Below are 14965 nucleotides of genomic sequence, written 5' to 3'. Positions count from 1 at the left end.
ATCGAGATTCAATAATTGTTCTTGCTGCATACCATTATCATCGGTTATAACTTTTGTTAAATCGATAAATGTTTAATCGTATATTATATTATATTATATTTCTTTCTAATTATTTGTTTTTAATAATATTTTTTATCGATTTAATTTAGATGATAAAATATATACATTTATATTATATTAACTATTTTATACATACGGTGTACACAAAAATACTAGTGTGTGTCTATATATATATATAATTTTTATTTAAACTTGAGAATATACAATGAATTTTTTACTTATACTTGAAATAACCAAAAAACCACATAAAATTATATGAAGTATGAATGGCCCCTGTTAATAATTTTTAAAATATAATATTTCTCTTAGGATTATTCATCTCAATTTTTTGGTTTCATTAAAATAAAAAATATATAAATATTCCAAAGCACCATTTTCATAAACCTCCAAAATTAACACTGTTATTCGATACAAGAACACATGCAACAACAAAGCCAGACAGCTAACAGAGAAAGAAAACATCTTTCCTTAATTTACGCTAATTTCTTCTGGCTCAGTTAGATTCAAACCTAATAGAACCCAACATTAATTCAGCAGCGGCCGGTTTCCAAATTTTCACTGAGAAAATTCATTATCTTGCTCGATCTCAGAAGCTGGTTCATCGTCTTCTTCAAAGCAATCGATCCCATAAGCTGCATGGCCATTTCCGAAGGCTTTTATGTGATCTTTCAGAGACCTTTTGTGCTTGAAATCCGATCCACAAGTGCAATACCACAGTTTTCCACAGTTCTTTTCATGGGTTCTCCAATCCCCTCTCACGGCAAAAGCTTTCCCACATTTTCTGCACATGAATGGCTTGATTCCGTGCTTCCTTTTGTAGTGTGTCTGAAGGGTCCTGAAATCTTTGAGTGGCTTCGATCTTGGGTGGTCTATGTTGTTCCTGCAACCAGGCGTGCAGCAGTAGCAAGGGAGTTTTAGCATCGCTGTTGGCTGCGTGCCTCTTAATGATTCGGGCCCTTTCCTGTATTGAGATCCATGCCCCCACATATGCATCTGTGGGAGGAAAAAGAAAAGGTCCAGTTTGTGAAATTTGTTAAGAAATCGGGGCCGAATCTTGAATCTTATCAAAAAGATGGCATGCATATCTTTAATGAACGCCTACAAGTTATGGTTTTTATTCATCAGTCTTGTTTTCTTTAAGGGTGGACTTATGGTGGGGAGCATGGCGGATTAAGTAAAAGTATAAAAAGCGAAAAAAAATCACCAAATGTATGTATTTTACCTTTGAATTAATGATTTATTCATTTTTTCTAAGGTGGGAAATGGGATTCAAGATTCCAGACTTTCCTTTTGTTTTTGCTTTTGTAATATACACAACGAAGTTTTCAAATCAAGAAATCTCCTGTCATGAAACTTTGCTTTAGGATATGTATATATATATATATACACACACACACATATATTTATCCCTGGAGTAGATAGATAAATCCAAATACATATTTTAAATGATATTGTTAGGTATATGTTGAGTTAGGGACCTGGATTGAAAGGGGCTTACATCCGGAAAGTTCCCATTTCCCGATTTCTGGATTTAAAGATTACACAAAGTTTTGTTATTTGTGTTGTAAACGAGGAAGGAAGGTAGCTAGCTAAGTGGTAGAGAACATTCAGGAAATGGTGCAGTTTTTCTGGTCGTGAACTTCTGGTTTACAAAGAGGGTAATACTATGTCTGGTTTTTTTCCTGTTTTCATCAGTGAAAAGTCCTTTTGAATCTCGATGGATCAGAAAGAAAATTAGTGTAGGAAATAGACAGTTTCTGCTGCATTGAGGTTCAGTGAAACTTTATCTTTTTCCTGAATTTATTGAAAAAATAATCTGAACCAAAATACAAACTTCTAGGACAAAAAGCATTATGCAATTGTGTTGTTCAATCAATTAAAGAGGGTGACTGACCTGTTCTCAGCTGGACCAGGTGGGATTATACAGATCCCCCAGACCCTTTCAACTCAAGAATCAAATTAAAGGATGGCAAAATTTTCAAAACAAAAACAAAAACAAATAGATTATTTTAAAAAAAAAAATCCAAAGATTAATATAAAGTACAAAAAGGATTAAAATTTGAAAACCCTAAGGCCCCATAGAATCAGTCCATTGGTTCACCTTATCAGGTCCAGCTAAAAAATCAAAGTTCAAAAGTGAAAGGTTGAAATTACACCAGAAAAGATGTGTGCGGACAAAGAGAGATGTGGGTTTTTTTTCCTCTTTTTCTGCAAAGAAAATAAAATCAAAAGAACCACAAAAAAAACCACAAAAGAAAAAGCAAAACATTTGGCTTTTAATGACCTGAAATACTATCACAAACGGATTAAACTGATCCCACAAGCTCAATAAAAAACACAGATTTATAGCTAGCTAGAGCTGATTAAAAATCAAGAAAGAAAGTTCAGAACTTTATCCACCTTATATATATATATATATATATTATCACACGAACACATACGTATACATACCTGCATGTTATTGTATCTGTTAAAAGTCTTGAAGCAAAGAGGGCAAGAAAACTGAGTAGGGCCAATCAAAATCTGGGCAGGAGTTGGAATCCAATACTGACCTTTGTTGAGTGGGTTCACCCCATATCCACCACTGTTTACGACAGTAACTTGTTGTTTATCCATACTGTTGTTATTAATATTCACTGTGTCAACGGAGGAAGAAGAGACCTTTGAAATCAAATCATGATCAGACAAAGTACTGTCGGAAATCGACAGCCCTAAATCCAAAGTTACATTCTTCACAGCTTCATCTTCTTCATCGTCGTCTTCTGGTACTTCTTTGTCCACCTCCATTGCAGATGATTCTTGATGATGATCCTTCACAGGGCTGGAGCTGAGGAGTGGGAGAGCTTCTTTCAGCGGTGGGGAGGAGGGTGCCCAAGATTCATGGAACATGGGATTTTGGCTGACGTTGGTGGGATAAAAGTTGAGGTTGTAAGAGTAAGTTTGTGTGGGAGGAGAGGTGAAATTGTGGTGAATAGGGTTTAGATTGATCCACCCATTGTTGTTGAAGAAATAGGTGTAACGATCAGCCATGGCGGATTGGAGAAAGAAATTGTCAGAAGTGATTCGAGCAAAAGGTTTGAACTAGAAAGGACCCGGATTTGATTTCTTGGAGAATTCAAGTGAAATGGTGGATGGGGTGATATATAGAGAAGAACCCTAGAAAAGAGAAATTTGGAATGGGAAAAACAAATGGTGGGATTTGTGAGAGAGAAGGGAGAAAGATGCTATTGATTTCTTGGGACTTTGAAAGAACAAGAAACCCCTTTTCAACGGTGAAAAAAAGTGGGCAAATTAAATTATGTCATTTGGTACTAATTAAATCACTTCACAAGCTATATGAACATTAATTTACGGATTTTGTGGTGGGATTATATTCTTTTAAGTTATTACATTCAATTAAATTGTGCTAAAAACTATAAACTTTACCAAGGAATTTGACCTTATTTAATATTTGGTTATACTAGTACATTCAACAAAATTAGAAACGGACCGATAGACACACTTCTTTCGTCCCAAGTATAAATACAACAAGTAGGTTTCTTGTCAGACGGTCTCACGAATTTTTATCTGTGAGACGGATCAACCCTACCGATATTCACAATAAAAGTAATAATCTTAGCATAAAAAATTATATTTTTTCATGGATGACCGAAATAAGATATATGTCTCACAAAATATGACTCATGAGACCGTCTCACACAAATTTTTTTCCCAAATACTACATTCTATTATCATTTGTTCTAATTAAATATATAGTTAAATATATATTAGCATTATTTATTACATTATTTTGCCAATATTCTTGTATCATTAAAGTAGTATTTGCAAATGCTTAAAAAAATTGATTATACTTTTTCTTTACAAATTTGCAAAATTTTGTAAAAGAAAAGTCAGTAATCACTTTTCTTAAGTATTTGCAAGCCTTGATTAAATAATGCATACATGCTTCCAATATTTTTTTAACGATCTTATTAAAACATTAATTAAATAAATAAGGGTAAAGTGAGAAATTTCTCCATAAATTTGATGTTAATTCCAATATTTCCCTCTCAAGAATAAATTTATAGGACATTTAGAAATGGGCTTCTTGCAGTGATCATTGGTGGGTTAATGATGAGATTAATTATATTTATTATTAATTTTGAGTTGAGTTGGTTATAAAGATGTAGTGGTACGTGGAGATAGTTTGATTAAATTAATTAGGACAATATATAATTCTCCAAACGTCACAATATCTAATTAATTAAATAATGATAGTATAAGGCAAAAACTTGTGTGAGACGGTCTCACGAATCGTATTTTGTGAGACAGATATCTTATTTGGGTCATCCATAAAAAATTATTATTTTTTATGTAAGAATATTACTTTTTATCGTGAATATCGGTAAGATTGACTCGTCTCAGTTGTAAAGTCACAAGATACATACTCTATTTAACAATTTATTAATTAATTCACCTCACGTGGCAAAGGACTTCCAATTAAGACATGGCCAGGAATTTGGGGTTTGGCTGTTATGTCTCATATGGACAGTATTTTATAATCCATGTAACAGTTGAACAAGGTGATTAATTATTAGGATATATGTAGATTTTTTCGAATTTTATTTTTATATCATATATTTTGTCCATATCAATAATTAAGCAATGTACCATATTCATAAAATAATAATAATTTTTTTTGCCTTTTCAAACATCTAATCATGACCATACCAATGAACTTCGAAACGATTGTTATACGTTACTCAAACTCGATATAATGTATAAAAATTTACGCATGAAGTAGAGTGTGACTAACAACATTCGAGTTCGATCGAAGATCTGCATGAAGTTACAAGTTCTTTGAAATAAATTTATATAGTAGATTTTATGTGTAGGAAATTAAAATTAGATTTAGTAAACAGGGAAACAACGACAATTTAAAATAAAAAAAATTAAAAAAATTCGTGAGGAATTGATACCGGCAAGTGCATTAATAGGCGAGCTGTGGTCGGGTTGTGCACAGTACGAGAGGGAGTGTGAAGGGGGACCCCTCCACTGTTTCACATGTCCTATGTCTTTCGTTTACATGCACATCGAACTTACTGTTACTACGTCACAATATATATTGATAGGCTAAAAATAGTTAATATTTTTATTTTTATATTTCTAATTATTCCAATTTTCGATATGTTTAATTGATATATTTTTGTGTAATTTTATTGTAGGAGGAACTTTTACGATCTTAGAGTAAATTTGAGTTAAAAAGATGATGTTTATCACATTTGAAGTTTCCAAGATAGAATTTTGACTTTTGAAAGAGATTGGTCAAATCAGAAGAGGTCCTAGAATAAGGCATGGTCACGGCTTGTGGTTATGTTTCAGCTGCCTAAAATTGCAAGAAGTGGAAAATCTGGTTTTGGAAGGAAACTCTAGATAATATAATATATATTATTTAGGATTAATTAAGATTAGTGGGCTTTTTTTAGCTTAAATAAAAAAGGCCCAAATCGACCACTCACGAAAGACCACAGCCGCAGCTCAAGAATTCAAGAATCATTTTGGAAGAAAATCCAACCATTTTTATTTCATCCTCACGCACAGTACAAGGGAGACGCAGCAAACAAGAAAAAAAAGGAAGCTCCCAACTTTTTCCAACAAAAAGACTCACGTGAATAACAAGAAGAAAAGGGCTCAAAGATTTTCTCTCCAATTTTCTAATCTGGTTTAAGGGTTGTTTTTTACTGTTTAATTTATCACTGTGAGGTATTCGTTCTTAAATTCAATATTCTTTTTATTTCAAGTATTTGTCGATTTATGATTTAATTATATGAATATTGTATATCGATTAATCTGACAATTTAATTCGATATAGGATTTTCTACTGCTAACCATGAATTCAGTTATCCGTAATTGTCATGAATGATTGGAAAATGAGTAGCGCTAGATTAGGTGTGTTGTGCTATCATAACATATTTAATCTAAATAAATCGATGGAACTAGATCTTCCAATTGCAGCTATCTCGGTTGTTAGATTTTAGGATTAACTGTTTTCACAAATCTAAAAGCTATCGTTAATTAACATGGAACGCTATCGTGCCCAGTTGGTTATTGATAAGTTTTGACGGGATGCTGGGTTCGGTCAATTAATTTAGGAAAACACAAGAATTTTAGCGACTATCCCTGTAATTCTAAGGTTAATTGTTTGGAACAACTTGAATAAATTATTTGTTTCGATGAACAGTGATATAATTAAATAGTAGAACTCCCTTGAATCAGATCTTTCTCATATTAAATTATTCATTTTATTCTAGTTGGTTAATTATCATTTTAATTTATTGTTTTCCTTTCTTGGATAAATTTAGTTTAGTATTTTATTAAATTCATATCCAAAAATCCCCCCTTTTAATTGCATTTTGCTCGAAAGAAATCATCCCCTGTTCCCTGTGGATTCGACTCTACTCACCATTACACTAATTTTATTTAAAGAGTGGGAATTTAAGTTTGGTGGCACAACGACAGCACACCATATATCTATAATATTTTTTGTGAGTAGGTCTCTTGTGAGACGGTCTCACGAATCTTTATCTGTGAGACTGGTCAATCCTATCGATATTCACAATAAAAAGTAATACTCTTAGCATAAAAAATAATACTTTTTCATGGATGATCCAAATAAGATATCTGTCTCATAAAATATGACATGTGAGACCGTTTCACACAAGTTTTTGTCTTTTATTTATTATTTAAAGGTATTTGATGATTTTGAAAGTAGTAATTTTTATAAAATAAATTTTCTGTGATAGACGATCATTTTTCCTCGTTTTTTTATGCAGCATAAGCAAACTCTAATGTCAAATCAACAAATTCTGAAGAACATTAGTTTTTCAGGCAAAAAACGGATCTAAATTGCCAAAAAAATTAAACATACTATACTAAGACTATAATTTGACTATATAACGGACTAAAATAGCAAGAAGTCAAACAGTACAGACGTTAAAAACAATTTTCTATAATGATTATTGATGTGATCTGTCTGAAATGGATGAGCCGGGTAAGGAGCTCAAACGGATCAAATCAAAAATTTGTAGTGTTTGGGAATTTTGAGTGAAGATAATGGCCTGGACAGCACCTGTAAATAAGAAAGTAACTCGTGAATGGGCGCCGGAGAGGTGTCCGGCGTGGCCACTCCGATGCTTAAGTCAGCAGGCTTTTCAGGCAGACACAAGCAATATTTGAGAGAATATGTGTAATGCTTGAGAGTTGAAAGATTTCAGAATCCCTTAATGACATTAATACCTGCTATTTATAGTAAAAAAAATGGGGTAAGTACCTCGATTTTCGTGCCACCTACTAAGTATGGCAAGTCGGCTGCCCATACTTATAGCTTCTGATGGCTTCTAGGACACTCGAAGCCCAAGTTGTTCTGAAAGATTAGACGGCCTGTATCAATCATACTCGAGTGTGGTTCAATTCTCGAGGTAGCCCGAGTAGTCGATTACCCGGGTATTTATATGAGATCCCGGGCTATGTTGACGGCCCGGGCAGAGAAGAAAATGTCTGGGTGATTGCGCGAGAGACCGGCCTCTTCGGTGAACGCTCGGGAAGAGACGTAGTGCCCGGGTTCTTGAGGATAGTGCCCGGGTCATCAATGACCCGGATCCTTATGGGGGTATCACCACCCATCCCTAAAATAGTCGGGACTAGAGCTTGACTCGTTGTCCCGATCAGTCATACCTGTAATTTTGTTGAAACATAACCCAGAGTAAATAAGAGCATTGGGTCTTCAAATATTCCACAGATGTGATGGGGTGTCGGGGTCCCATATCTCCCGAGTTTTGAATATTTGTCATTTAGTATTCTCGGGAAGTCCAAGGGGTGTCATCATGACGCATGCGTTGGCATTGATACCGTCGAAAATCGTTCGTATTCCGAGGCAATAATGAGCCTGTTACTTCGATATCCGTACACGTCTTTTCACCTGCATGCACAATTTCCTAGACTCATTCTGATCGTCCGATTAGATTCGGATCAACGGTGGAGATTAATTTCTTCCCCTATATATAGTAACCCAACTATTCTTCAATCATACTAGCAAACTATTATCCGAGAAGTGTAATGGCAGGTTCAAGTAGCTCGAAGACTACTGATATGGCGGGGAAGTTCATGAACGCAGCCTTCGAGAAGTGAAAAACTGAAATGGAAGATGAAGTCTTCCAAAAGATCCTTAGTTACTGGGAGGAGCTGCAAGGACTGCAGTTTCTCTACGAATGTGGAGAAGCCACCACGCGTCGTCTGGTGGCAAACCTGGAGAAGTACAGGGAACGCCTGCACGTTGCCGTGATGGTGAATATTTTGAAGATGAACATGTCTACCAGCTGCTACTTCACAAGGAGAGGAAGATTTGATTAACATCACCAACTCTGCTAGCTTCCACAAGACGTCTACTGGGAATCTTAAAAAATGGATGACCATGTGGATGGCTTTTGTAGAAGAGGAGTTTTTTAATGTAACCGGTGAAACCTTTTCTGAATAAATAAAAATGCTTATCTAGTTTACCTTTGTTGCCAGAATTTTAATTTCATCAGTTGATATATGTATCATGAACTGAATAAAATAAATGACCATAACTGAATAGACCAACTGAAATGCCGGGACCTAAAATTTCTCGTGCTTAAAATAAAGTATCGGGGCCTCATACCTCCCGGGATTTCGATAAGATGCCAGGGCCTCCAATATCCCGGGCTATAAAATAAGATGCCGGGGCCTCAAATCTCCCGGGCTAAAAAATAAGATGCCGGGGCCTCAAATCTCTCGGGCTATGATGTGGTATCATAATGATGCACGAATCAGCATTAAATTCCCGTCGAAAAACGTTTCATATTCCGAGATGGATAAGATTGACGCCTCGATAACTGTATACGTCATTTCGTCTGCCTGGTACAATTTATGAGGTGCATCCTGATCGTCCACGTGCACCTAAGTCAACGGCCGAGATCTATTCCCATCACCTATATATATTAGGCCTTCTATTACGGAAAAAATACTTGCAAATTCAAAATCTCGGCGAAGCCCTTGCAAATTTTGCTCTCGAAGCTCCTCCGTGCCAGCTCCTCCAACTCCGACGATCCTCTGCCGCTGCAATCACCAACTTCTCTCTTTTTTAAAAAAATCGTAAGTTCTTTATCACGATTATGTCTAATTCTACTTCTTCTACCTCCGGAGCCAATGCGCGAGGCTCTCATAGCGATGAGTCCACCGCACTGCGCTCTGACTCCCCTCCGTCTCCCCCTTGCCGTTCTATCATCCAAACCTCAAAAACCCTTCCAACCAAACCCTCTTCTTCAAAACCCTCATCCTCGGGCACTTCCCGAGCTCCTGGAAAGGACAAAGGTAAGGGAAAAGCTCGGGCTTCTGACCATCCTTCCACTGAGATCCCGGGGGCTCCTTGGTTCTCTTCAATGAGCAGCACTTTGCGCTCGGGGGCGGACGAGGAACTCTGATCTTTGGGGTCTATTCCTTCTTCTTTCTCCATTTTAGTACCCGGGCCTTCTGATAGGGCTAATAACCCTCCTCCCGGGTATACTACTTTCTTCTGGGACCAAGTCCGGAATGGTCTCCGATTTCATGTCCCCTCTTTTTATATTGAGGTCGCCAAGTTCTTCGGTGTACCAGTTAACCAATTCCATCCTAATTCCTTTAGGATTATGGCCTCGGCCTATGTCCTTTTCAAGATGAATAATTATCTTATCACTCCCCTTATTCTCCAATATTCTTTTCTTGCCGGCTTGGGGATAATGCATTTTTCCTGACTGCCCGGCTAAATGCCCGATTCCTTGATGACATCTCTTCCTCTCAAAAGGGATGGAAAGGAAAATTTTTCTATATTCAACTCCCGGGTCTTCTTCCCTGTATGACCAGGTTTCTCCCTTCCCTTCCCCAACAACCTACCCTTCCCCAGTCCTACAAATTCGAGGAGCCTTTCCTTGTGAGTCAAACCTTGGTGGAGGGGCGGAAGTACTCCTCTTCTGTTCTTATCTCAGATGAGAACTTAATTACCTATGGGTTGAGTGCCCGTGCTGAGGACTCTTTGGACAGGGTGATTGACGAGGTTGCTGTCTCGGGCGCTCAACCCGGTAATTTGTGATATATTAGTCTTGTTTTTAGAGTTTCATACTTACTATTTGTGCTGAAATTTCTTCTTACTCTTGTGCAGATAACTCAAAAATGAAGGAGGCCTTCGCCAAAAAAATGGGCGGCTGAAAAGGCAGCCAAAGAGAAGAAAATGGCAGCCCGAAAAGCTGCCCTTGAGAAGAAACAGGCCGAGGAGCAGGCAGCCTGGCAAGCTGAGTTGAACCGGGCAGAGGCCCAGCAAGAAGGGGTGACCCGGGATTCATCCTAGGAAGACCCTGAAGACCACGTCCCTCTGACACAGAGGAAGCGAAAGGCTATCACAAGCCCGGAGCATACTTTGGCCGAGGATAGCTCGGAGGTGGGTCAAAGCGCTTCTCCTCTGACCCGGTCAACCACCCCTTCCCTCCAAAGATCTGACCAACAGCCTCCTCTCCTCGAGTTCGAGCAACAAACCACTCAACAACCTCCTCTCCTCGAGCAGCCTCCCCGAATAAATATTCTTGAGGAGGGGCCTTCGGCACGGGGGATGAAGATTTTCAAACAGCTTCTCACTCCTGACGAGGAGGCTCGTTTGAAGAATGCCCGTGCCTCTGCCAAAATTTTTGAGGGCTCGAACAAGCTCTTGTCGGTAAGTTTTTGTTTAGTCCCTATAATCTTTTCTTACTCCGATCACTGTTGATTCTTATTAACCTTGTTTTTAAACAGGACCGCTCACCTGCTGATCTCGGCTTTCGAGGAGGTTGCCGGTGCTGCCACTACCTATGGTAAGCAAGCCCGATACTTCCAAGATAATCAAGAGAGGCTACAAGAGGAGTTAGCCCGGGCTCGAGCCGCTCACGAGGAGGAAATGGCTAACTTGCACTCGGCCTTGGACAAGGCCCAAGAGGACGTCAATGAAGGCCTTGTCCGAGAGGAACGTATGCAAGGCTCTCTGTCTGTTTCAGAATCGAGGATCTTTGCCCTTTCTGAACAGTTAGAGGTGCAACTTGCACCGGGCCGAGAGAGCTGAGAGCGTCCTGGCCTTGGCTGAGTACAATAAAGGCAAATGGCAAGCTTCCTTCCTCCAATCTCCCGAGTTTAAGAAGGCCGTGGTAGACAAGGCCGACCCTCTTTTTCAGACCGGCTTTGAAAAATGCCGGGAACAATTTGAGGAAGCCGGACTCTTGCCCCAAGATAAGGAAAATTTTCCTCATTTTGGTCTGGCCATTGCATCCCTTCCCAAGGATGGCGAGGAGGAAGAAGGAGGCGAACCGAGAATAGCAGCCCGGGCCTGAACACGTAGACATAGACTAGGATTTGTATTTTTCTTTTGTCATTTCCTGTCTTTTAACTTTTCGGCCCTTGGGCTTTTATTCAATGCAAATTTCATTTTCCCTTCTTCTCTGCAATCATATCCAGAAAATTTTTTACGTGTTGCAAATTAACCGGTAGCTTTAAATAAGTATCCGGGATATTGATCCATGTGATGGATAAAATGCCTTATATTCCACGAGTAACCCCGATGTAAGTAACCTGAAACCAAGATATAAAACCTTGGCGTGTGTTCCAAGTAGAAAAGCTGGGCAAGAGAGCATATTTCGGGATTTAGACTGATCGAGGTGCGGTGCCCCGAGCCAGGGTGTAGTGGCCTGGGCTTTTAAGAACCAAGGTACGGAGCCTTGGGCCGGGGAAACATGTCCCGGGACTTGGGAATGGTCGAGATGTGGTGTCCCGAGCCAGGGTGTAGTGCCCTGGGCTTTTAAGAACCAAGGTACAGAGCCTTGGGCCGGGGAACATGTCCCGGGACTTGGGAATGGTCGAGGTGTGGTGCCCCGAGCCAGGGTGTAGTGCCCTGGGCTTTTAAGAACCAAGGTACAGAGCCTTGGACCGGGGAACATGTCCCGGTACTTGGGAATGGTCGAGGTGTGGTGCCCCGATCCAGGGTGTAGTGCCCTGGGCTTTTTTTCAACAACCGGGACCTAATACCTCCCGTCATAAGATAACAGAAACATTCATAACATTTTTTGAGAAAATATATATTTCATTTATTTATTCCATAAAATAATTACATCTGTCATGCATAGTACTTTTTTAAATTAAATACATTCCAAGGCCTTTTGAGGAGATGTCCTTGAGCATCTTCTAAATAAAAGGATCCCGAGCTGACTTTTCGGGTGATTTTATAAGGTCCTTCTCACCGAGTTTCCAGCTTCCCATCATCCCCAGCAGGGTTGACTTTCTTCATGACTAGATCCCCTACTTGGAAGTCTCGGATTCCGACCCTTTTCTTATATGATTTCATAATCCGGCTCTTGTATGCTTCCATGCGAATGAATGCACGGTCTCTCCTTTCTTCTACCAAGTCCAATTCCATGGCCCGGCTTTGATCATTGTCTTCCGGATAAGATTTACCCGGGGAGAAGTTTGCCCAATCTCAACTGGGAGGACTGCTTCAGAACCATATACCAAGTTGAAAGGAGTTTCTTGGGTAGGTGCCCGGGGAGTAGTTCTGTAAGCCCAGAGAACACTGGATAATTCTTCCACCCAATCCTTTTCCTTTGCCTTGTAGCCTTGTCTTTAGTGCTTGCACAATAATTCTATTGACAACCTCTGTCTGGCCATTAGCTTGAGGATATGCAACAGAGGTAAAAGATTGAGTGATCTTCATTTCCCTGCACCATGACGTAATTCCTTTGCCCTGAAACTGTCTCCCATTGTCCGAGATCAGTCTTCTGGGCACTCCAAACCAGCACACGATATTCTTCCACAGAAATTTCAATACCTCCTGCTCAGTGATTTTTGCCAAGGGCTCCGCTTCTATCCACTTGGAAAAGTAATCAACAGCTACTAACAAGAATTTTTTCTAAGCCCGGACAATTGGGAACGGACCCACAATATCCATGCCCCATTGATCAAAGGGGCAAGATGCCCAGATAGGCTTCATGAGAGTAGGCTGGACTGTGCTTAAAATTCGAGTGATGTTGACAACCCTCACAAGCTTGGACCACCCGAGCAGAATCTTGACTTAAGTTTGGCCACCAGAAACCAGCAAGCATTGTTTTTCGAGCCAAATACATTCCTCCAAGGTGCTCGGCACAACATCCTTCATGAATTTCTCGGAGGACATAATCCACCTCTTTCTCCAATAGGACATTTCAAAAGAGGTCCCTAGAATGATCTCCTGTACAACATATTATTTAAGAGAACAAACCTGGGAGCTTGTCTCTTAGACTTATGAGCTTGGGTTCTGTCCTTGGGCAGTTCATTACTTACCATGAACTTGATCAAAGGTGTCATCCAAGAGTCACCAAGTACTGGTAATATTTCTTCCTCATTGGAAAGGATCAACCGGGAAACATGCAAGACTTCTCGGGTGCTAACTTTTGATAAGGAAGCAGTCATTTTTGCCAGGGTATCTGCCTCGCCATTTTCCTCCCGGGGTATTTGCTCGATATCCCAATCCGCAAAGACTTCTGCTCGGGCTTTGATAAGCTGTAAGTATTTTAGCATTCTGTCATCCTTAGCTTCATACACGCCCTTTATCTGCTGAGTAATGAGTTGCGAATCAGAATATAGAATAACCATGGAAGCTCCGACTTCCCGGGCAGCTTGGATACCAGCCAGGACGGTTTCGTACTCGGCTTCATTGTTGGTTACCCGGGATTCAATCCTCAGTGCCAATTTTATCTTCTCTCCCGGGGGAGATATTATCACAACTCCTACTTCACATCCAGCAAGGCTAGATGCCCCATCCACAAATACTCTCCATATTTCTTCTTCCTCTGGTTGAACCATTTCTGATAAGAAATCTGATAAGGCTTGTGCTTTGATGGCAACCTGAGGTTTGTACTCAATGTCATATTCTCCCAGCTCTACTGTCCACTTGATCATCCGTCCGGATACCTCTGAATGAGTCATGATCCTGCCAAGAGGACTATTGGTAAGAACGATAATTTGATGTGACAGGAAGTAAGGTCGTAGCTTCTGGGCGGTCATGATCAAGGCCAAAGCAACCTTCTCTATTTCACTGTAACGGATCTCGGGGCCTCTTAGAGCATGACTGACATAGTAGACAGGCTTTTGATCAGAGCCTTCTTCTTTTGTTAGTATTGAGCTAACAACATACTCTGTAGTAGATAGATAAACAAATAGTTTTTCCCCGGGCTCCGGCTTTACCAACACAGGGAGCTCTGCAGGGTGAATCTTCATGTCCTGGAAGGCCTGCTCACATTTTTGATCCCACCCGAATTGTTGGGCCTTCCTTAGAACCTGAAAGAAATGATAACTCATGTGTGCTGACCGGGATATAAATCGAGACAGGGAAGCAATCCTCCCGGTCAGCTTCTGTACTTTTTTGACAGATCGGGGGGATGGCATACACAACACGGACTTGACTTTTTCTTGATTCACCTCGATCCCTCGATCTGTCACTATGAATCCCAAGAATTTGCCACTCTTGATACCAAAAATGCATTTGACAGGGTTAAGCTTGAACCCGTAATGCATTAGAGTGGCAAAGGTTTCTTCCAGATCAATGATGAAATCCGCAATCTCCTTGGACTTGCCCAGAATATCATCCACATAGACTTCCGCATTTCGTCTTAGCTGCTTCTCAAAGACTTTGTTCATTAGACGCTGGTAAGTAGCCCATGCATTCTTCAACCCGAAAGGCATTACAATATAACAAAATGTACCTCCCGAGGTGATGAAGCTGACTTTATCTTGATCACTCTTGGCCAGGAGAATTTGATGATATCCCTGGTATGCGTCCATGAAACTTCAATAGTTCAAAACCCGAGGTGGAGTCCACCAGCTG

At 39.7% G+C, this 14965-nt stretch overlaps 1 protein-coding gene across 1 annotated transcript; it reads right to left on the bottom strand.

The window, feature by feature from the left end:
• Positions 1-418: 418 nt before the first annotated feature.
• On the bottom strand, positions 419-3310 carry LOC142556557 (zinc finger protein WIP2-like). The gene is made up of 2 exons (XM_075668016.1): positions 2512-3310; positions 419-1053 (listed from the first exon to the last, which is right to left on the bottom strand). The coding sequence occupies exons 1-2, from the start codon at positions 3088-3090 to the stop codon at positions 616-618; spliced, it is 1017 nt and encodes a 338-aa protein (XP_075524131.1). The 5' UTR covers positions 3091-3310; the 3' UTR covers positions 419-615.
• Positions 3311-14965: the final 11655 nt, after the last annotated feature.

This window comes from Primulina tabacum, chromosome 9, assembly GCF_025594145.1.
Source record: "Primulina tabacum isolate GXHZ01 chromosome 9, ASM2559414v2, whole genome shotgun sequence".
Lineage (NCBI taxonomy): Eukaryota > Viridiplantae > Streptophyta > Magnoliopsida > Lamiales > Gesneriaceae > Primulina > Primulina tabacum.
This window is presented reverse-complemented; position numbering and strand designations above follow the sequence as displayed.

Coding starts and splice junctions, on each gene's coding strand:
- LOC142556557 (XM_075668016.1), bottom strand. CDS start 3,090: ATGGCTGATCGTTACACCTATTTCTTCAACAACAATGGGTGGATCAAT. Junction 1,054..2,511: donor ACAGATACAATAACATGCAG/GTATGTATACGT, acceptor TTCCTCCCACAG/ATGCATATGTGGGGGCATGG.